We start from the raw sequence: 24,683 nt of genomic DNA, 5'->3' as shown, positions 1-24,683 counted from the left end.
ATATATAATATATATATATATATATATATATATATATGTATATATATAATATTTGTGGTTGTGTTTTTGTGTATGTATCTCCATATGTTCAATGAAATCTAATTAGTGATAGATTATGACAGCAACACATAAATACATGTTGAAAACCTTTCTAATCTTTATCACTACCAGCAGATACATATTCTGTTGTGAATAATAAAAATCTTTGAGTAGAGCAGAAAGGGCCAAATCGTGCAGCTACTCTACGCGCTGTCCTCAGAGACGCACCATCACAGCCGGAGTCAATTCCACGAGAAACGAATGGGGAAACCTTCGGGAGAGTCTTCAGGGGCGCCAAGTTCGTCATTTACTCGAATCATCTGATGAGACGGATTTGTAGCAAAGTACCAAAGCATGAGGTGGAAACGCAAAGATGCCAAGAAAGTTCAAGCTCCAATAGTGTGGTTCAAGTATCAGAGATGACATCATGGATAGATCCAGTGCCGATGAAACAACCAATATCTAGGAAATCACTTTGCTTTAAAAAAGAAATGAAGATTTAATCACTTTGTTAAAGACTGTGGTAAACTATTGAAGAAGTCAATGATGCGTCGAAGGAATGGATTATGATTATGACGAATGAGAAACGATCGATGGCAGAATTTTACAGATAGACATTCAACCAAAATTAGAAAAATGCATTTTTGGATTCCATTTAAAGTATTATTAGTGATGACCCAGCTTCTTAATCTATGATAAACTAAGATAAATAAAAAAAGAATTACAACTACATCAATCAAATTTAAAAGTGATTTTCTTTTTGCTCTTAAATATTACGCTTCCGGATTGAGCTTGAAAGAAAGTTACCTTCACATTCACACGCAGACTCAAAGGCATTCAGAGTATAACAAGGCACAGAAATGGTTTCTATGCCTAGATAGTCCCTAGATCCTCCTCAATGATCTCAAAAGAATTCTTTGGTGTGACATCAATGATTTCAATCTCATTCCTTGGCACGGCATCGCTTCAGGTGGCGGCGTTGAAGGACTTCCCGGTCCTCTTGCACCGGGTGACGGCGTAGACGATGAGGCTCACCAGCAGGATGAGAGCTATGAATCCGAGGACGACCCCAGTGACGACAGAGGCGTTGGTCGTCCCCACCTGCTGCACCACGATGGCCTCCTTCTCATCTGCAAGGAACAGAGGCACCACTTTCGAGTCGAGTTCTTTTTTAGGACTGGAGACGTTCGTGTGTCATGGTTTGTCTCGAGAAACGTCTTTGGCAAATAACAGCAACTGTATTTCAGTTATGAGGAGAATGACATCTAGAGTATTAAATAAAAAAAAATAAAATAAAGTTAACTGTCTTTTGGTTCTATGTGTCACTATATCAGCTAGAACTATAGACTGTCAAAAGCATATGTTGACTTCTAATCTGCTCAGACCTGTTTATGATAAAAAAATTTCCCTAAACTTTCCAAATACTATATGGTTCGATAAAAGAAAAAAGCACACGTACAGTTTTTCACTTAGTCTACGGAAAGTGTCCTAGTTTTTTTTTTTTTTCTATTTTTATGCTACATTTATTTTTCGAACTCTTCCCGCATGATCCCAAAGATTTGGGTTTTCACTATTAAAATCTGGATTTGTTGCTTTTCTATTTAAAATATGGAAAAATACCCGCCAGCCATTTCCAATCATTTGCTTAATCATGAGTTTGAAGAAAAATGTATATAGCCATAGTTTAATAAACTTGGCTCCTTCATTGACCTTGTCTCTAGAGCTTCCACTCAATAAAGTAAAAAGAAATACTGTATTATTGGTATCCACAACAATTAGTTAACCTTTTTGCCTTAAAATAAGAAATGTACTTACCTTTTAAAATCCTAATGGAAAACTTGAAAAAATAATCAAGGTGACATTAGTCATGAAAGTGAAACGTTAAAATCTAATACCTCACAATAAAGCTTATAAGACAACAAGAATTTTCATCTCATCGGAAGACTTCATGGCGAAGTACTTACCCCAGCCAATAAATTCGCCTTTATTTTGAGACTCGAGCCACGACAGGAGAGGGCCGAAATATTCCAAGATGGGACCTGCGTCCAGCTTCCTTGTCCTGCCGTTCGTCAAAACGGACAAAGCGTCTGTCCACGGTCGAGATTTTCCCAGAGACAAGACATTTCTGAAATGACACAGAGCATCTCAATGACTGGGACCGCAGATCATTTTAGAAATCTTGCACAATTATAAAGTAACAAAGACAATAACTTCAGAGAACTCCGATTTCAAAGCGAGATGTTGAAATTACGGATAAGAAAAACGCACACGGCTTGAAGCTATGCTTACTGAAACTTAACATGTACTGAGTTTAATTGTTCCGGATTCACAACCGATACCACGTCACTAATGTGAATGAAAATAAGCTTTACTGATGAAATCAACTAATGCAAAGGTAGTCTATGATACAAGCCTGATTTTCCCATATTTTGGTAACACCTTTTGTGGGAATTTTTAAGTTTGTTGAGTGTATTTTGACTCGAAAGCCGTTCCAGCACGCTTACTTAGTCATAATTAGCACAGTACTTTTTTATTTTCATGTAACAGCATTAACTGCCTAAAAATTAAAGTTCCTGTCCGGAGAGCTTTCGAACTTCAAATGTACTGCTTTGGGAACACCCATACAAAACTGCCATTTCAGAAAACATTCCACCGTAACTGCAACTAAATCTCTATCTGATTTTTCTATAAACTGTCTTAAGAAAATGTTGAGTAATCAAGAGCAAGAGATACGGATGTTTAGTTGATCTGTTGAGAGAAAAAAAACTGCCATCTTCTCCAGCATGGTAAGAAGACACTGGAATGTTCCAGTAAAAAGCTATCAGCTTACAGTCCAAAAACATAAAAAAAACACTGAATTATTTAAATCCAGTAGCGTTTCAACATAACAAAGAACATACATTATAATCTCCACTTGAATATTTTTTTAGTTCCTGCTGCTAGCACCATTGCCACAGTTTCAAATCTAAACTAACCTGCACTTTTACAAGTTTATTCAAAAGTTTTCTTCTTTTTAAATATATGATGCTTAAAAAATCACAGTAGATGCACGTGACTTCATAAATAAGCGAATACCACGGGAAAATGATAGTCAGAAATCCAAGCGCTTGACGATGTCTGAATAAAGACGAAAGCGCTTGGATTTCTGACTATCATTTTCCCGTGGTATTCGCTTAAATATATGATATATAAAATTGAGTCTAAGGAAAAAATCAATGACAATGATGTAGCTGATAATAAGTACAGAAGTCTATTACGTTGAGTAAAGGTACCTACCACTGTATCATGAAACTCTTTCTTGAAAAGTGTAGCACTGGACAATATTAATTCACAGACTTAAGAGCCCTAACCGAAATGACTACTGTATCTGCATTATACGTTGACGCAAGAATGAACCGAGTTTGCTTTGATCAAAACGTTATTTCTTCAAGTAAGAAATGAGGGATTTCAGGGGTATCTTACTTAAGAAGCCTTCCAGCTTCCCTGGAACGATATATATCGCAGTGGTGAAGTGGCCCGGTGTGGCCAGCTGCTTTGCATAACTCCGAGTGGAACTGGAACTGCACGATGAAGCTTACGAAGTACCTGTCGGGGAAAAAAAGTCATATTTGCTATACTTTACAGAATTTTTTTTTGTTGATTTCAGCATTGAATAAAAAAATAGAACAAAACGACATTTCATATTCGCTGAAAACTGAACCTGTAAGTTTTACTGAAATGAGTTATGTGAGTAAAACCACATTGCTCACCTGACGTAAGGGACATTCGCTGGAACGTGGAACTTCGCCCCTGGGTCAAAGTCTTCCTCGTCTCTGGGAACAGGGGATGAAACCCCTTGTAGCGAATTACGGAGCTCCCACCAACGGCTGTTCATTTCCGAAGTTGAAATCTCTCCACTGAAGAGTTCCCACCGCCACTGCACAAGGAGAGCAACTTATAATTCTTAAAATGGTACTAGAGCCAATATCATAAATTTCATATATGTTCTTATTGCAACCATGTCGTTGATGTATGAGTACTAAGGACTAGAGCCTCGCTTCCAAGGAAAAGGAACAATGATATATGGAGGTCCAAGAGATAAATCTACCAGTCCCTCTTGAGATTATTTCCGCACTACATCTCTGGTCGGTATTACCTTATCAACCAAATAGCCGAAGGGTAAAAAGGCTATTTTGTCGAGGGCCATGTTGAATAAGAAGTTGATGTCTGTCTCATAAGAGTCGTCGACGTTGGCCAGCAGGCCAACTGTCTGCAGGTGACGAGGCGTAGAGGCGGAGAGGGCGAGGACATCCCCGACGGCCTCGTGGAAGCCTGGATTGGCCCCGTCTCTGTTTCAGGAGAGAAGTCTCATGACACGGCCGTAGATTCTACGAAGTTCATTAAGGGAATTGGTCGACTACTTAAAATGTGAAATGTTATGGATCAACATTCCAAAATGCCTTCGTATTCTTTCAGTGACTCAATGACAGCCAAAGATACTCAGTTGAATAAATTAAAATTCCTTTGTCTTTGGGAAATATATTAAAAACGTTAAATTTCACTGCAGTTACAAGACCAACTGGTTTTCTATCCAGGTGGTTAAAGAATAATGCAAAAGAAGAAAAGTTCCAGTATAATAACATAATAAGAGAAGGAAAGTTACAGTATAATAACATAGTAAAAGAAGGAAAGTTACATTATAACATAATAAAAGCAGAAAAGTTACTGTATAACACGGTAAAAGAAGGACAGTCACAGTATAATAACATATTAAAAGCAGAAAATTTACAGTATAACATAATATAAGAATGAAAGCTACAGTATAACTTAATTAAAGCAGAAACGTTACATTATAACATAATAAGAGAAGGAAAGTGGCATACGTTAAGAGAAAAAAGACACAAATTCAATAAGCAGGGGAGAAGTAAATGATGCTTGATTTATGCAAATATAATCAAGAAACCATTGTGATGCTGGCAAAAGAGTAAGTTATTGTTTTTAAAGCAAATAATACACAGAAGAGGAAAATAATCGAAGCTGCCGTCATAAGGACAGTACCTGATTTTAACTTAAAAGATGGAAACTACAAGTTTGACAGTCTGTTGTCCTAATATGTAATTGAAGCAGTCAACCTTAACAAGATTGTCAGGTCGTTGAATAATTAACAACTGTGGCTTGAGAGTGGCAGTTTGGTAATGACCGAAGATGGCTTTTAAGTTTTGTTTCTTCGCTTAATTAAAAGTTCTAACTTTCCTTCTTTTCTTGAATTGTACAGAATTACCTGAAGAGTTGACCAGCTGGTCTTGAAACTGTGGAGAATTCGAACGTTTTTATCATATTTCCAAAACACAACGGGATTTTAATTTGTTACTGCAGCATGACAAGTGGAACTATTATACTGATACTCAGATGATATACTCGTATCAATGCTTTAAAAAAGCTATAGACTAGCATTAGTTTAATGCAGATATCATTTTAGTTCAGTTCTCTGTACAAACGACTATTTATAATTATGCATATATATAGTACATTTATTTTGTATGTCCAATATTTTAAAGTTACTAAATAGGGCACGACTTGTCAAAATAATACCTACTCACATTAACAGCCGGGCAATCATATGTAACGGTGAATCAGTCTACCAAATATTTTGTGATGATGGGACTCTGACAGAATGGGAAATGACTCCAAAGCAGGAGCATTTAACCAGAAGAAAAAAAAAAAAAAAAAAAAAAGAGGAGGAACGAGACCCTTTCTGCAGAGTACGTATTCCCTATCAAAGATCTCTACCTCACAGTTTCCACCAACCACCCGGTGTGCATGACGGTAAAAGATGGGAACATACTCACTCACGCACACGCACACACACACACACACACACACACACACACACACACACACCACACACACACACACATATATATATATATATATATATATATATATATATATATACATATATTATTATATATAGTATATATATATATATAGTATATATCATATATATAAAATTATATCTCAATATATAAATATAAACTATATTTTATTATTATTAATATATAGTTAAATTATTAATTAATGAATACTATATAGTATATATTTATATATATATATATATATATATATATATATTATATATATATTAATATATATATAGATATTATATATATATGACTGGTAAAAATTTTCTGTTACAATAGAATTCCATCTAGGGTAATAAAAGGAGCCCATAAAAAGGCCAAAATATAGAGAGAAAATATATTTCAGAGACTGCTGTCTCCCTCTTCAGGTAGATGAATGAGAAAAGTTACAGAAAATGGTGGTATTTATACCAAGAGATCCATCCACAGGTAAGCCAATTTAGGTCACTCCCGCTGATAATCTTCCTTTAATCCTCTTAAGTTTTGGTTGAATGAAAACTTTGTCAACGACATCTGAATCCCATGCACCCTTTGAAATGTTCATTACCTGTCTCTGTTTAATAACTTCCCCAGAGATTAATACAGTTGGTTAGCTATGGACAACGGAACTCTGCTATTTTCAACCACATAAATGAACATGACCACAGAATAAACTGGAATTTGTCACTTACAATTTATAGCAGCAACTGCCGGTACAAGACTCAAATGATGGAATCCGCCTTGATCAAAGAGAGGCAGGTAATGAACATCTCAAAGGCCGCATGGGATTCAGACGTCGATGACAAAGTTTTCATTCAACCAACGCTTAAGAGGATTAAAGGAAGATTATCAGCGGGAGTAAACTAAATTGGCTTATCTGCGGATGGATCTCTTGGTATAAATACCACCTTTTCTGTAACTTTTCTCATTCATCTACCTGAAGAGGAAGACAGCAGTCTCTGAAATATAGTATTTTCTTTCTATATTTTGGCGTTTTTATGGACTCCTTTTATTATACACACACACACACACACACACACACATATATATATATATATATATATATATATATATATATATATATATTATATGTATATATATACATATATATATTATACTTAAAAAATCACAGTAGATGCATGTGACTTCATTAAATAAACGAATACCAGTCTTGGTTTATTTAAACTCGACGCCTTCAAAATAAAAAAAACATTGTAGATAAATATAAGCAACAAAATTAAAATTCAGTTTTATACATGTTTTTGGTATTTGTATGGCTACGTTTTAGTTTCTCTTATGGTTAAATCTATGTTTAAGTTTGTGACCGTGTGATATCCGATAATCCTGGATTATCGCTTTGATTTTTACCCTTTTGACAATTAACCATCTGATATTCTTGATCCTTTTGTTTAATTGATAACTTTCTTTCCAACAGTATTTTTTTATAGTAAAGACGAGAGCTTGGATTTCTGCCTCATCTTGAGGTGTTTACATGCACTCATTATTAACATTTTTCCCAAAATTTACATTTATACGGAAATGTAATCAACAATAATTTTTCAGCACGCTAATCATTGGCCAACATTAAATAGATTCTACTTTTACAGTGCAATAAAAAACAATATATAAATAAGTAAGTCCATTTACCCTGAAAAACGATCCAGGTATGGAACTAAAGAATAGTGATATTTCCTATACAAGTGATTTAAAGCGAGAGTTGTTTTTCTTCCGGAGTAACCGGAATGTTACACTTTTTTTCATCACACTTTTCCTGTTGCGTGAGTGTCGCTTTCAACCTAAAGGCCTCCATATACTGAACGACTGTCTGAACGATTGTCGTTATCGACCCACACACACACTATTCAAACAGTATGAACGATCTCCGCACCGATTTCAGTCTGAACAAAGATTTTGTCAAGAGAAGACATGGCATCATCTCTAGAAGAGACGCGCGCGATAGCGTTATATCAGCAGACAAACCCATACATTGAACGACCTGTGTATGACAGGTTTAAGTTGCAAGCCAGCAACCTGGTCGTGACAATTCCCACTGAGATCGTTCAGACACGAAGCTCCGCCCACTTTTGCATTCAGACAAACCCATACACAGTGTTTTTGCGAACGATAGACAGTCGTTCAGACAATCGTTCAGTGTATGGGGGCCCTTAAGATTAGGAAAACAAAGGAGTTAAGGAATAAAGCCGTATTCTGTTGCACGAGTTCCAACCCAGCATATTCTTTCGTTCCAAACTCATTTGTTTATCAGGTCATATAAGTATATACCTTCCTCATAAACCCATGATGGACGGCTAAGCTTTAGGGTGCTCCTTTGCCACCAGGATTTAAATTTACCTGAATACAAATGGTTGGTTCCGGTACTGAATGTCGTATTGTATATGACCCATCTCATGGTGCGCTGTTATGAGGTCTTCCATAGTCACTTGAGCACATTGTTTGATCCTGCAATAAGACAAATGTATTATTTTTCCGCCGCTAAACAGTTAGTCACTCTTTACCAAAGTTTTTTCACAAGCATCAAAATATTGCACATTTCCTTGCTTCTGTTGTATTTTTTTTAGAAATTTCGGATCTTTTGTGCGTCAGCAGCAGCATTCATGAAAGATTTGTTTTGACTCCAAATGAATGTTATTCCTTATCTTCCCAGAAACAAACCTCATGATTTCAAAGGGCCGATGTGAACTCACCTGTAATCGATGCCGTTGCAAAAGTCCCAAGCAGATGCGTGACACACGACTTCCCTGTCATTGGGTTTGACGAACAGAGACCTTTGCCAGAAGGTGGTGGGCATGCTGTCCAACCCGAGAGAAGTGAAAAACTCTTCGGCAAGACGGAACATGGTTACGGGCTGGTAGCCTAGTCGTCGCAAGGTGTCTGAGACATCCACCGTAGGGAGCCCTCTGTAGGGAATGGTTATGTCCAACACGTGCGTCCAGGTCTGTGCCCACATGTTTCCTGGAAATATATTTCCATGATAGATCCAGTGCGAAGTATTTTTAAGTAGTTATATCACAATGTTTTATGCTACGAACACAGAGCACGGAAGGACAAGTAGAATTCATAAAATACAAAATTTAAAGTCAACTTGAATAAAAAGTATTGCTGAAACCATAACGATAAGAATACCAAAAAGACTTTATATATAGAGGAAGAACTGCCTCTTCTTAAGAACCTTTATTTGAAAGGCTTGCAACTCACCCAGAAGATGAGCGGGAATAGGCCCTCGAACTGGAACGTTCTCCTCGCCATAAACCGCCCTCAGCTTGCTCCTGACGTAGGCGTGGAGTTGCTGATAAAGAGGACGCAGTGTTGTCCATAGTGCGTCCAGGTCCTCGGCGAAATTATCGGTTTCATAGTCGCTCCTCCAGTACTCGCCAGCATCATCAAAACCTTTGAATAAGAGGTAAGGTGGAATAAAATGGCGATCACCGTCTCTTGTCACTTGAATTTGAGTCGAATCAAAAGGAACACATAAAATGGCCGCCTTTTCAAGTCTCATTTCTAACCTCGGTGAGTATTTGTCAAGTCTAATTATCTTTAGCATTTTTGTTACTATAACATTATTTTTGCTGTAAAATGATCAGCTTACAATAGATCTTTTAAATTTTCCGATTTCTGACCAAGATGATAAAAAAAGAAAGTTGAAACATAAATATTCTATAGAGATAAGCTCTGAAACCACTGAAGCACATAAATTGCAACATCCTTACCATATGGCTAAGCGAAACTCGTTACTTTGGAAAGGCCTCTTGGTCATTCTAAGGGATATTCTTACCATTCAGCAGAGCAGCTTTGTTGGTTAGTTCTACGAAGCGAATATATTTATTTCGTAAAGGTTTGCCAGCGACATCTCTCCAAGCTCTCCACACGTAACGAAGTTCATCCGGATTTCGCGAAGTTGACATAATTTGCGTAAGATCTGTGAAAAGAACAAGAACAGTTGATCGATTTGTCGAAATTTCCAAAATAAAAGATATATAATTGTTCCTCTTATAAAAGTTTTGATTGACAGATGCGGTAGGATTTACTTTTTGCGTGAAAAGTTTGATAAGGCTTCGTTGAGGTTGTCTGTGTATTGCATTTATGAGCATATTTCCATTGCAACATAGGCTATGAAAGTCAGATGAGAGCTACTGAGAAACGACGTCACCAGATAATTGAGTTAAGTGTCGCGTATTGAGAAGGAATTCGACTCACGTGGTTCCAGGCTGAGTGTTGGGGTGCACAAGATTTCGTTGTCGCCATCTATTTCTAAATCTGAGTAATAGTCATACTCTCCATCTGGTAATCTATTTCGCGTTGCGTCGTATCGACAGATCTTGGCAGTTGAATAAGTCGTCTTCATCTCCTCGATCAACGTCGTGAGCTGTGGGTGGATTGTGCGTTTAAGGAAGTAAGCATTAAATCGCTTCTGATGACATATAAATATGAATGACCTCCATCATGGTCATCATTTTGGTGTAGAGGGAGACAAAGAAGAATCCAGGAATAGGTTTATGACACAAATAAGGGTCCCAGAGTTTAATTTAACGAGAGATTTGAAATGTGCTCTTCAATTAACATTTCGGAAGAAGAGAGATTCTGCAAAGGATTCTAAACCTTTATTCAGTTATTATTTCTGAGGAAGAAACTATGATGTTGACGTACTGAGGACCCCTCAGCCAGCCACACATATGTCAGACTTGAAACCAGTGGGGTTTAAGTGATGCAAAGAAAAGAATAAGATATCTAAACACGATAACATGTACTAGACAAGTTTCTTTAGAGAAGTGAAAGGCGTTGATTTTTAAAGATGCTCAGTATAACAATCAAGATATTCTTAAGAAGGCTGCAGCAAATTCAACGAATGATAAGACAACACATAATGAAGCACAGCTACATTATGTCTTAGAAGCGTTACTGTAGGCCCTTAAAAATTATTACCTCTCTCTCTCTCTCACACACACACACACATAAATATATATATATATACATATATAATGTAGATACGTACCTCCCTGAGCTCCTCCTCGGGCAAAGCTGCCCTCCCCAGCACGGTGAGGAAAGAAAACATCCTCCTGACGGTGGGGGTGGTGAAATTCTTCCAGGCAAAAGTGGTCGCCTCATTCCACTTCAAGCGGTGGAACTGAGTCCACTCCAGCTGACGCCTCAACTGGAATCAAAACAAGACGGGAAGTGAGAAGTGATAAATGAATATATGCATCACAATGCGTCTCACGGGTCTTACCTTTACATAAAATGTGTCCCGGCCACTCGACAGACTGATCCAACGGGGAAATGCTTCTGGCTATCATCTGAGTTATAACTGCTGGTGTTATCATTTGCTGCAAAATAGAGTACTATAGTATACTATGTTGTGCTTCTTGGGAGAATAAAAGAAAGACCCAGTATATATATATATATATATATATATATATATATATATATATATATATATATATATGATATATAATATAATAAATAATATATATATGATATATATATTATTATATATATATATATTTAATATATATATATATAGCTATATATCTTTATATATATTATATATACATACATCAATTCAGGAATGCCGAAGACACATGGATGTTTTTTAAAAGATATATTCAATAAGAAACGTTTCGCACATGACTATGTGCATCATCAGTCTGAAAAATGACAAAATAATAATTACTAAAAATACTAAAAATAAAAACACTGGATTCTTAAAATGACAATTAAAAACATTAAAAGACTAAAAAAGCAAAGCAAAGTAAAAACAACTGCTGTTACACCAAACCTTCAGGTACAAAGAAAGAAGATAGAATGACCAAAGAAAGAACAAGAACCTCCAAAGACGACTATGCCAGATATAGTTGAGCAGAGGAGCAGCCACCGTTTAACGATGGAACGAGTCTTTTAATATATAATGACTCTAAGGTCGTCAGATAATCTGCATCCTTAGAATACCCTATATGGAAAAATGCTGCTTCTTGACCTCAATTTTACAATTGATAGCATGATTTTTTATATTTGAATGTTCTGGTCTGCTCAATCTTTGTCCCGTTCTAAAACTCAAACCTAAGTGACTGTAATAACGCATCTGCAACAACCTTTTCGTTGATCCAATATAAGTACCAGGACATCCTGGGCATGTAAACTTATAGACCACATTGGATCTCATGAAGGGATGCAGACGGTCCTTAAAGCCAAACAAGGAGCCAATTTTGCTGGGATTATTTGATAGCAATTTTAAATTAATGCACGGTATCTCAGTTTCAATAATTTGTTTCAGTTTATGCGAAAACTTGGAGTTAAAAATATAAGGGATTGAAGCATACATAAGTTTTTTCGGAACATTAAAAACCGGTGTGGCAGGATGAAAATGATTAATTAAAAGTTTGTTGACGGTTCTAAAAACTAGATCTTTGGGAAATGAATTTTGTTGAAAGAAAGTAGTTAAAAATTCAATCTCTTTATGAAATATGGCCCAACTGGACGAGTATCTAAGAGCCCTATATACTAAAGTATAGATGGTATTCAATTTAAAACTGGTTTGGCAAGCACTGTAGAAATTATTTGCAAGACCTGTATAAGTGTTCTTTCTGTAAACGGCAGTAGTAAAAACAGAATTAGCTCTCGTGATTAAAACATCTAAAAACGGTAAACAATTATCTCTCTCCAATTCCATAGTAAAATTAATGTTAGGGTGTTGCTCATTAATAAAATCTAAAAACTGGGTGGCCTGCCACTGATACTTAAAAAGAACAAAGGTATCATCTACATACCTTCTGTAAAACAATGGTTTAAAAGACGACGGACAACAATCTAAAAATTTTTCTTCTAAAAAAGACATAAAAAAATTCGAAAATAAAGGTCCTAATGGAGAACCCATAGCAACACCATCTACCTGAGAGTACAATTTTTGATTAAAAATAAACATAGAATCTTGCACCGCAAGTTCTAGAAGTTGTTTAAAAAGAGACCTAGTAAAACCATGAAATGTAAAATTGCCATCTGGGAAAACCTTGTTTAAAATAATCTCTATAGTCTCGTTTAAGGGAACATTCGTAATAAAGACTCAACATCAAAGCTTGACATATACAGGTCACCGTCCTGACTAATGATTTGATTTTGAAATTCATAACCATTCTTTAAAATAAATTGACTTGAAGTATACTCGTTAAGGAGAGACACCAGATATTTTGAAATAGAAAAAGGGCTATTATACGCTGCCATAATTGGTCTTATAGGAATTCCATCTTTATGAATTTTTGGTAGCCCATACAATATACTGAAGGAAGAACCGGTTACATACAGCTTTTGGTAGGTTTTATCATCAATAATGTTGTCAGTTTTTAATTTCCTTAAAAACCTATTAATACGATCCTCTCGTTTATAAATGTCTAAAAAATTAGGATCACCGTGAGCTAAAAACTTAGAAGTGTCCGACAGTATGTCTTCAATCTTATTGACATAATCATTCTTATTCAATAACACAACTCCTTTGCCCTTGTCTGGCTTGCAGATCACTAGGTCATCACGTTTCCTAAGTGAAAGCAAAAGTTCCAAATCCTCTTTTTTAAAAAACGGAGTCCACGTAACCTTTAATTGTGCATAAGTTATGTATAAGAGCAGCCATTTTTTGTTGTAAATTACTCAAGTTTTTTTGCATATCCAAATTAACAAGTCTTTGAAACAGCACCTCCAAAGGGAAATAAAATCTGGCATAGTCAGGTCTATAGGAGGGTAAACAAAAATCAAGCCCGAAAGACAGTAAGAATTCTTCCCTTTGGACAGTACATAATTGGAAAAATTAAATATACATTGGTTTCTCTGGTCAAACATCGGAATTACAATACCCAAATTCTGCAACTTTCTTTGATGGCGGGCAAATATATGAGAAATAAATTCATTTACATAATTATTAAACAATTTCTGAAAGATAAACCGATCAACAAAGGACAAGTCATCAAACAAGAGCCTCCTCATTTGGGTAACGGTCTCGTTAAATTTCTGAATAGCCGTCTGTTTCGTAGTAATCTCCTTACGAAGTAGATCTTTCAGGGCATCTTTGTAGAACTCAGTAGCGTAAAGGGATGTCTTATACAGTTTGAATCGGACGAATTTCGGATATACGCCATTTAGCTCGCAGTATTGCAGAAAATCTAGGTCACATTTTGATTTCTCGAGTTTCAGGGACGTCTTTTCAAGCTTCCTAGCAGTAGCAAGAGTTGCAGCAGGGTAACGGTGTCTCAGCAGTTGTGAAAAGTGATGAATCCCGCGAAGGCGAAGACGGAAAGCAAACAGGAAGACGAAGAACAAGTGTCGTATCATCTCGGGAACAAATACTATCTGCAGTATGACCCTCAAATATCAATTCAGGAATGCCGAAGACACATGGATGTTTTTTACTTTGCTTTGCTTTTTTTAGTCTTTTAATGTTTTTAATTGTCATTTTAAGAATCCAGTGTATTTTTAGTATTTTAATGTTATTATTTTGTCATTTTTCAGACTGATGATGCACATAGTCATGTGCGAAACGTTTCTTATTGAATATATCTTTTAAAAAACACATCCATGTGTCTTCGGCATTCCTGAATGATATTTGAGGGTCATACTGCAGATAGTATTTGTTCCCGAGATGATACGACACTTGTTCTTCGTCTTCCTGTTTGCTTTCCGTCTTCGCCTTCGCGGGATTCATCACTTTTCACAACTGCTGAGACACCGTTACCCTTATATTTTTAACTCCAAATTTTCGCATAAACTGAAACAAATTATTGAAACTGAGATACCGTGCATTAATTTAAAATTGCTATCAAATAATCCCAGCAAAATTGGCTCCTTGTTTGGCTTTAAGGACCGTCTGCATCCCTTCATGAGATCCAATGTGGTCTATAAGTTTACATGCCCAGGATCCTGGTACTTATATTGGATCAACGAAAAGGTTGTTGCAGATACGTTATTACAGTCACTTAGGTTTGAGTTTTAGAACGGGACAAAGATTGAGCAGACCAGAAACATTCAATATAAAAAATCATGCTATCAATTGTAAAATTGAGGTCAAGAAGCAGCATTTTTCCATAATAGGGTATTCTAAGGATGCAGATTATCTGACGACCTTAGAGTCATTATATTATTAAAAGACTCGTTCCATCGTTAAACGGTGGCTGCTCCTCTGCTCAACTATATCTGGCATAGTCGTCTTTGGAGGTTCTTGTTCTTTCTTTGGTCATTCTATCTTCTTTCTTTGTACCTGAAGGTTGGTGTAACAGCAGTTGTTTTTACTTTGCTTTGCTTTTTTTAGTCTTTTAATGTTTTTAATTGTCATTTTAAGAATCCAGTGTATTTTTAGTATTTTAATGTTATTATTTTGTGTCATTTTTCATACTGATGATGCACATAGTCATGTGCGAAACGTTTCTTATTGAATATATCTTTTAAAAAACATCCATGTGTCTTCGGCATTCCTGAATTGATATATATATACATATAATATGAGACACTGGGTCTTTTATTCTCTCAAGAAGCCGATATAGTATACTATAGTACTCTATTCTATATATGTTTAAAAAATTACAGTAGATCCACAAGACTTCATTAAATAAGCGAATACCACAGGAAAATGATAGGCAGAAAACTAAGCGCTTTCGTCTTTATTGACGATTTCTTGAAAAAGACGAAAGCACTTGGATTTCTGCGTATTTTTTCTGTGGTATTCGCTTATATATATATATATATATATATATATATATATATATATATATATATATATATGTGTGTGTGTGTGTGTGTATGTATATATATATATATATATATATATATATATATATATATATATATATATATATATATATATATATAGAGGGAGATTTAAAAGTCATACCCACATGATCTTCCTTGTTTTTTTTTTTTGTTAATTGGTGTGGAACTACTTTATTTCATTTTATTTTATTTTTTTCATAAACCAGTGTGAGACGAGTTTGAAAATGGACGAGAAGCACTAAGAGGATTGATAAATTACAGAATTTCGAAATATAGCTCGTAATAGAAAAGATGAATTTCGTCTCGCCGTATTTTGTATCACAAACACTAGAGAAGATGATGTAATTTCCAGTAAGCGCTCTGTCGAAATACAACTCTCTCGAGCGTCGCCTGAAAAGAAGTTCGTGGAGAGGAACCGGTGTCCGTCAAACCCTTTGGATTTAACTGGAAACCACCGATATCCGTAGTGATTCTACTCGAGCACAGAATTTTGTTAATCGCAGGTTTGCACTCGCTTGAGCGTATAAAGCTGAATACTCTACAGTGCCACTGAAGAAAAACTGAAGTCAGCGAACAAATCTTTCACAGGTGCCGTAACATGGCACTAAAACGCAGTTCCATCGAGCGTCAAACGCATCATGCCTGCAAATTACTAAAGCACGAAGACAGAAAATGATTTAGTTCCTGAGTTTTTTCGTCGCAGTGAAGCTTGAGCGACGGCAAAGGAAGCCGGCAGGCGTTGCCTCTTTCCATGCCGAGACTCCTAACGTAAACGCCACCTTGTTAGGATGCCAGCAGCGGCTTCATCGTTCTAAATTTACGCTTAAACAGGACGTGATAATTACACGAGGACAATACAGCATGAAAACGTCTTTGAGGACAAAGAAAGTAGTTTATTCACACTTCTGCCAACACGCGAATTGTTGGGGTACAAGTGTGAGGTTTCTCTCATGTTTACATTTTTCCTTCGAGATCTCACTTCCCTCGCACTTACCGTATTTCAAGGATGGGTGATCCTCATCATCCTCTGTATGATTTTCCCATCACTTAGCTCATTGCAACAACCTATGATTCACTTAATCATTCGAAACCAGGAGTGTCACGCACTGACTTAAACGGGCGACATGATGCCCATTCGACGACGAAAGTGGTAAAACCAAAGTGATGCCATTGCTTTTCATTATTGATTGGCTGGAGCAGAAGTTAACAATTCTATTTGCGCTCTTTCAGGTACCATGAACGGGTAATTGTATTATTCAGCTTACCTGGCGATTAAGTCTTACTCAAACCAATGTGATAATGATCACTTCTGATTTGTTTACAATATCATACATACGTGTGTATATATGATACACACATTATAAATATGTTTATATATATATATATATATATATATATATATATATATATATATATATCTTAACTTTTTAACATTCATGGCAAAATTATGGGCCCAGCACCCCCACCCCGAGACGCCGCCCATTTGAAGATTTAGACATTGCAGAGTAGCAATATTGCTATTGTTTTATTTGCTGTCTCGTAAACTCAGTGAAGTATTATTGTTGTTTTATTGGTAAGCATAAGGGACGACACTCATCCTCAACCGCCAACCGCCCTCAAATCCGACGCTCGCGCTTGCTTGCACACACACACACACACACACACACGCACACACACACACACACACATATATATATATATATATATATATATATATATATATATATATATATATATATATATATATATATATATATATATATATATATTATACCTACATTGGTTTGAGTAAGATTTAATATATATACACACAAATGCATATACAGATTTGCAAACTATAGTCTGTGCGCTGTTCAACTGCTGAATAATAGATCATTTTGTATATTTCTTTGAAAGGCTGAAAGTGAAAACTGGATCGGCTTTAGCTCTCGTAACAATACTTACATATAGCTACTTTCTTTTCGGAATGTTTTGCAAACAAAACAACTTTCATGAAAATAATGTTGCTATACTACTCGTGGGTAACAAAATAAACTTCTATTTAACACGGCCATACAGGACAGTAATTGTTTCTGCTTTCTGGACTGCAAAGCCTAGGAGCTCCTGGGAATGTAAGGTTTGAAATTGGGCTGAAGCCGGTTGGTGCCAGCGCAATTCCTGAAGCATTTCCTTTGCATTCATCAACGGTGACTCCCTCTTCTCCTTGTCCTTGAAATCCCGTTTTCAGCTGCCAGGTTTTACCCTCAATAATAATAGTGTTTGCCATTAAATGTCTTGCAATGGTGAGTGCATTTGGACCATAGTAGAAAACTAAAGCAGTAATATCAAATCCTCACGACCGTTTTCTATCTCTCCACACCTTTGAAGTTCTAACCTCGAGGAAACAATTGCCGGACGAAGTGCGGTGTCGTCTCGTATCGCAGCACTTTCACACCTCCAGTTAGGTGCGACTGAATACTCTCAGGAATATGCAAGAAGGTTCATTATTCTCTTTGAAGAGAATGTGAGACAATAAAGTTACTTTGCACGAACAATGTCGATTAACAATTGGACGATACCTGACCAATCTCTTTTTTTTATGTCATTTTCTTTACCTTAAACCAAGGTGCAATATATCTTGCTCCTATGATTAGATCATGATGTTACTACAAAGATTGGTAACAACCTAAAAAAATTAAATGCATAGCACGTTCCTGTGTTGGGAACAGATGCACTATCCGCTACCCTAACACGTATTATTGATTCGACTTTCTTTACTCTGACTTTGTTTGCCTGCACACAGTTAACCTGCTTCACCATTAACTTGTGAAAGAAAAAGAATAAACGAACGTTTGTGTTGCTCTGAAATTTAGTCAGCCATGCCAAAAGAATGGTTACAGAAAATCCGATTGAACAATCATATTATTTTGTCACCATTGTGCAACAGGTACTACGTATACTGACTCCTTGAAGTTCTTGAAACAAGAAAATCTTTTATTCATTATCTTGCTGCAATAAGTGCGATTTCATAATACAAGTTGTTCGTTGCCCCGTTACCCTGCTGAATTATAATTATGTGTGTGTATATATATATACATACATATATATGTGTGTGTGTGTGTGACTGTAGTGTGCTTGTGTGTATGTGTGTGTGATTATAAAAAAAAAGAAAAAAAGAGACACAAATAGATGGAATGATTCTTCGTGTTCAGAAAGCGTTAGTTGACGAGGCTCGTAATTTAAGCAGTGTACTCGCAGTCCATGATCTGATGAGATAGCCAAGTAATTTCATACTCCGGCAATTCCTGCCCTGAAACTCGAAGACTCAAGACGTTTCATGGCGGTCATATTGTCGTAAGGACACATTGGTGGTGCGGGCTGACCTTACTGGACTAAAAGCATTGGCTCCCAGTTAGATGAAATAACATTACGTTTCTTCATGATAACGAAATTTGATACCCATGTCTGACTTCATAGAGCATTTCTAGCACTTCTAGGAGTACTTAACGCTAAGGACAATATTAAACTACTGGAAGGGACTTCGGTTTTCAGATTTATCTGTATATTTGTCACTTATTGTCACCCTTATCGATCTGATTTTCACCCCTTTTTTATTGGTTAATCAGCTTGGCTCCACATGAATGTTTGCACATTTCATATTATGATAAGAGCATTAATGGTAAAACAGTTCTCCTCTCTGGGGATTCAGCTGCTGACCGGTCTTTTACCCGAGTAGCACCGTGACCTCTAAGCCAGAGGTGGCCAAACAGTCGATCGCGGCCACTTGTTTAGTTGATCGCCGTTCCCATACAAGCATATATATATATATATATATATATATATATATATATAGTATATATATATATATATATGTATATAAGTGAGGCAAGTTCTATCGTACTATGGCGCTATTTGATTTTTTCCCACGGAATGTGCTTATGTAGTATATGACAGATCGTAAAAGACTTTCAGTTTTTAGAGTAGATCTCAGAGTCCAAAAGTCTGGCCACTCTTGCTCTAAGCCATTGTTTCCCATGGTGGGGCGTACGCCCATAGGAACCACTGCTCTAAACGCAGAACATAAAGAATTTGGAACCCGCCCCACCATATTCAATAAGCTTTTCATTTCCCCTCCATGAAGGCAGTAAGGCGAAGTATGTACTAAAACGAGGTAATTTCACCTTAACCGGCCGTCAGAGAAAATCTGAGAACAGGTTCAGCTTATCTTTAATTTCAGTTCAAGAATTCCAGACGATAATGAAAATCCTAATACCTTTTCTTTGAGGTCTTTAGGGTCCACGCCTGACAATTCGTCTGTGAATAGGGACTTCCAAACGTGCGTTTAACCAAGGCGATTACTTAGTAACACTAAGCACATGTTTTTCCAAATAGTTTGTTGTTAGGGTGAAGAACTTGGGCATATCCGAAAAAGAATATATTTCAATCATTACTATTGTAATATATATATATATATATATATATATATATATATATATATATATATATATATATATATATATATATATGTGTGTGTGTGTGTGTGTGTGTGTGTGTATGCATGTATGTTTGTGTGTCCGTCCATAGATAGATATGTAGAAAGAAATTGAGAGTTGACCGGACGCGGTCGGAAGCGTTATCAAGCGTGACAACAAAGAGCACATTCAGAAACTCGGCGCAAAACGCACCGGGCAGCCCTTTCTAAAAAAGGTTTCCCTTCTTTCACTTTCGAGCAGAAAGATGGAAAGTGACGTAACGCGTCCACCGCTCTCAGAAATCTGTCTTCGCCATCTTTCCAGGTAAGCCTTATTGCCGTCATACATCCGTTGGCAGACAATTAAATGACTCTGTTTTGAATATTCTGCCATTTATCTTTATGCATTGTGGCAGAGAGAGAGAGAGAGAGAGAGAGAGAGAGAGAGAGAGAGAGAAGGGGGGAGGAGGAGGAGGGAGGGGATAGGGGTCACAGAGGGAGGGACAGGAAGCAGGGCTGACAATTACTTGATACTCTACCTCGCACAATACTGGTGCGGCCTTGAGAAACGCTAGTGTCAGCACCGTATTTCCTTCGGAACTTCCAAGGGTTCAGAGGATCCGGCGATAAGAAAGAAAACACAGATAAGACATTTGTTTGGTCATTACTCTAGTGGACTATTTTATTTCATATTACTTGAAATTTTGTATTTGCAGTGAGAACTTGTAGATCCACTTCTAGACCTCACTTGGTTGATCCAGCAATAAAACTGCCGTTAAATTTAAAGAAATTACTTGGCATAATTATACTTTTTTCTGGTATCAGAGCTTATTCATTGTGTATCAACTGTGAACTTATTTAACATACAAAGTTTAAAATATTAAAGATTAATTCACAGTGCATTATTATTATTATATTATTATAATTCAAAATGAGAAAATGTACTCATAGAAAAATCCTAAAAGACCATTAATTCATGAAGCAATTTTTTATGAAAAGAAACATGAAATGAAGAGATTACAATCAAACAGATCTTTTAGAAGTGGGCAAGAATGGAACATACTGTGGTATGGAATGTTAAACTATTATTTGCTTCTGGAAGTCTATATGTTAATAAGTTGGTCTTCTTTTCTCTCAGGATATGTCAATCATTTAATGCACGTAAGAAAACAAATAAAAAATGCGACGAAGTTTTGTATACAGAGTATAATTCTCTATGAGCCGTTACCCATGAAGCTTTCACCCACGGCCAGTCGGTGGCCTGTCATATGGCGTCGCCAGACGCAGGAGTATGGCTAACTTTAACTTTAAATAAAAGAAAACCTACCGAGGCTAGAGGGCTGCAATTTGGTATGTTTGATGATTAGAGGATGGATGATCAACATACCAATTTGCAGCCGTCCAGCGTAAGTAGTTTTTTAAGATCTGAGGGCGGACAGAAAAACTGCGGACGGACAGACAAATAGCCATCTCAATAGTTCTCTTTGACAGAAAACTAAAACTATGAACTGGATGAAGAATGAAGTGATTTGCCGCCTCAACCTTCCTCGACAACAGAGAACTGTCAATGAAATGACAGCAATGTTCCTCCAAACAATGATTTTCCCCAGAATAATTCTCGGCAGAGTTCGATTCTTTGCATCAGTCCGCCATGCCAGGTAACAATATCATTTTCACGGGGGGCGGGGGAAGAGGTGGGCGGAAATCGTGCGAAGTGGCACGAGAGAAATTAGCTCTGATTGAAGTGAGCATTACCTAAGTTCAGCTGACCTTGGCAGTGAGAAGGGCGGAGCCCTGCAATGGACTTATTTTTCTCAAAGGTTATTTTATTATTTTGGTGTTGCAATGTTCCTCGGTCTTACATGTCTTGTTAACAGGGCGCCTTCCGGTACACAATGTCGTACTTAGACTTACACGCGCGCGCACTCACACATATTATATATATGCATGTGTATCTATATGTATGTTCCTATATATGTACGTAGATATGAATAATACACACACACACACACACACACACACACATATATTCTATATATATATATATATATATATATATATATATTTATATATAAAAAAATATATATATATTATATATATATAGATAGCTAGATAATAGATAGATGATATATATAATCTATAATACACTCGTATAAATATATAGATACACATATACATACACACACTTGCATATATATATATATATATATATATATATATATATATATATATAATATATATATATGTGTGTGTGTGTGTGTGTGTGTGTGTGTGTGTGTTTGTGTTTATGTGTAATGTATATATTCAAGGAGAATAGGAAGAAAATGTCTAGTGGGTACTATATGTATACTAGCACTCGAACGTTAAAGTCAAGAACTCCAGGTGTCGAATTTCCGGCGAAAACAGAAAAAAAAATGCGCCTATCTAAATCTGTTCTGTTCATTATGTATCTGACTGAAGTGGGCCACAGCCAATATTCATAATAATATAATCTGTTTGCCATAAACATCTTCATCGTGGTCAAATAAGGGTCATTACAAGGTTTTATAGTAATACTCTTCTGCCCAGTTTGAGGGAGTGGCCTCAGACGGTGTTGATGGTCTTTCGGTTCTTCTCATGAAGTCTTTTAGTCTTTTAGGCTGGGGTTGAAAGTCTCATAATATATATATATATATATATATATATATATATATATATATATATATATATATATATATATACATACACACAGACATATATTATATATATATATATAGTATATATATATATATATAGATATATATATATATATATGATATGTATAACAATATATATTAATATATATATATATATAGATATATATATATATTAATGTATATATATATATATATATATATACATATATATATCCACGTATGTAATTTTTTATTATATCGTCTTGGACTACACGAAAATGTCTCAAAGCCGTTCTACTCTATGGCCATTCCCAGTCCTTTTGAAGAGCTCTTGAAAAGTGCCGATGGAAGCAGTAGTTAAAGGAACCATTATCATTCAGTGCGTTAGGACTTCATTAGAGTAAATCTATATATTTATATATACTATACACGCAAGCACGCACGTGCACGACTGCTATCGCTACATAAGCACGCTTGAATATTTGGAGTAAATTGGCATTGTAGGATTATACTTCTCTGTCCATCTTTAAAAAAACTGAGCATCGATGAATACTGGATGTGGAAATTCAGCCCAAGTATGACAGGGACATCGTCATCCGTGGCGTTAAAGGAAAGAGGAATGGATAATCATGGATCAGACTCTTCCGTCTGTCTGAATTATACGGTCGATGAATCCGAACAACCACTGCTATTTGCATTTCTTTCCGTTCGGATAATTCGTTCTGTGTTGCGTTTGACACTTCACATTTCTATAAGCAAATGCTCACCCCTGTGACGCCAACAACCCCTCCCCTCCCCTCACCCCTTCTTCCTCTCTGACAAAAAAAAAAAAAAAAAAAAAAAGGAGCGTGTATTCATAAATTCATTCGAGCAACTAGGAGGGACATAAATGAAAATTAAATGAAAATGACTTTGAAAAATGAAGCAGTTTGATTGATTAAGGATACTTTGCCTCAGAGTAAATACACTGAAAAGATACCTTTGAGAGGCCTGATTCTTCCAGAGAAACACATTTCTTGCAACCACGTAGCTTTATTATTGTTGTCATTGGTTTTGGGTATTGATTCACTGCTTAGAAATGATCACTTTGCCTTTCCGATTACCTGTTGTGCCCTCGCCCAGTAGATCAGTAGGGCCGAATGGACAGAAAATTTCTAGAACTCGTTTATACTGTTTTGTTGACTTGACTTTCCAGTCATCACTTGGATTGCAACTATACCGTAAATGTTAGTCTTCATTTCAAATCTCAATGGCGAAAATAATAGTTTCTTTCTGTTTAAACTACTGAAATGCCACAAGGAAGAAGAGCAGCTTCTGCGAATACTAAGGTTGAAGACAAACTCAAAGAAATTGTTGTTTCCCTTTGATAATTATAGTCTATTGAAATTTTGATTTCAGACATCGGTTTTCAAATTGATTATTTTAACCAAAATTCGTGCCATCTCCCTTTCTACGACTGTGGCTCAGCATTCTTGATCTTGTTTGCATAATGCGATTTCCTTATAAGTTTGAGACAAAGAAAGAAATGGATCCCAAGGGCGAGAACAATGACAAAAGATCGCCGTTTTGGGGTCTTTTCTCAGGAAGGCATCATTTGCAGACAATGGCAATTCAAGGATAGGTTCCTTGAACTCAACTCGGGTGACTGAAACGATTATGTTCTGGCGTTTCGGTGAAAGCTCTTGCTCAAGACTCATTTAGGATTGATCGCTGTCGCATCCAGATGGACCTCATGAAGACTCGTTTGAGGCAGCGACCACTGGAAAGGGGATCTCGAACAGAAATTTTCTGGTTCAGCAAAAGTACTTCATGTTCCTTTTGTGCGACGAATATTTACTTGCAAGTCATTTGGTATAAATTTTAGATGTCATAGCCACGCCAAATGATTTGCACGCGGGA

The 24,683-nt window shown here is 36.3% G+C and overlaps 1 protein-coding gene across 1 annotated transcript in view; it reads right to left on the bottom strand.

Moving 5' to 3' along the window:
• Positions 1-13: 13 nt before the first annotated feature.
• Positions 14-24,683, bottom strand: part of LOC135200224 (angiotensin-converting enzyme-like) — a 59,379-nt gene continuing 34,709 nt past the window's right edge. Inside the window, exons 4-14 of the mRNA XM_064228659.1 lie at positions 10,930-11,088; positions 10,134-10,302; positions 9,712-9,855; positions 9,135-9,326; positions 8,624-8,891; positions 8,271-8,378; positions 4,175-4,367; positions 3,789-3,955; positions 3,502-3,624; positions 2,004-2,164; positions 14-1,169 (exon numbers count right to left, since the gene is read on the bottom strand). Of these exons, the coding sequence (XP_064084729.1) occupies positions 1,006-1,169; positions 2,004-2,164; positions 3,502-3,624; positions 3,789-3,955; positions 4,175-4,367; positions 8,271-8,378; positions 8,624-8,891; positions 9,135-9,326; positions 9,712-9,855; positions 10,134-10,302; positions 10,930-11,088 (1,848 nt within the window). The 3' untranslated portion in view covers positions 14-1,005. The remainder of the gene's footprint in view (positions 1,170-2,003; positions 2,165-3,501; positions 3,625-3,788; positions 3,956-4,174; positions 4,368-8,270; positions 8,379-8,623; positions 8,892-9,134; positions 9,327-9,711; positions 9,856-10,133; positions 10,303-10,929; positions 11,089-24,683) is intronic.

This window comes from Macrobrachium nipponense, chromosome 26, assembly GCF_015104395.2.
Source record: "Macrobrachium nipponense isolate FS-2020 chromosome 26, ASM1510439v2, whole genome shotgun sequence".
NCBI classification, from domain to species: Eukaryota; Metazoa; Arthropoda; class Malacostraca; order Decapoda; family Palaemonidae; genus Macrobrachium; species Macrobrachium nipponense.
This window is presented reverse-complemented; position numbering and strand designations above follow the sequence as displayed.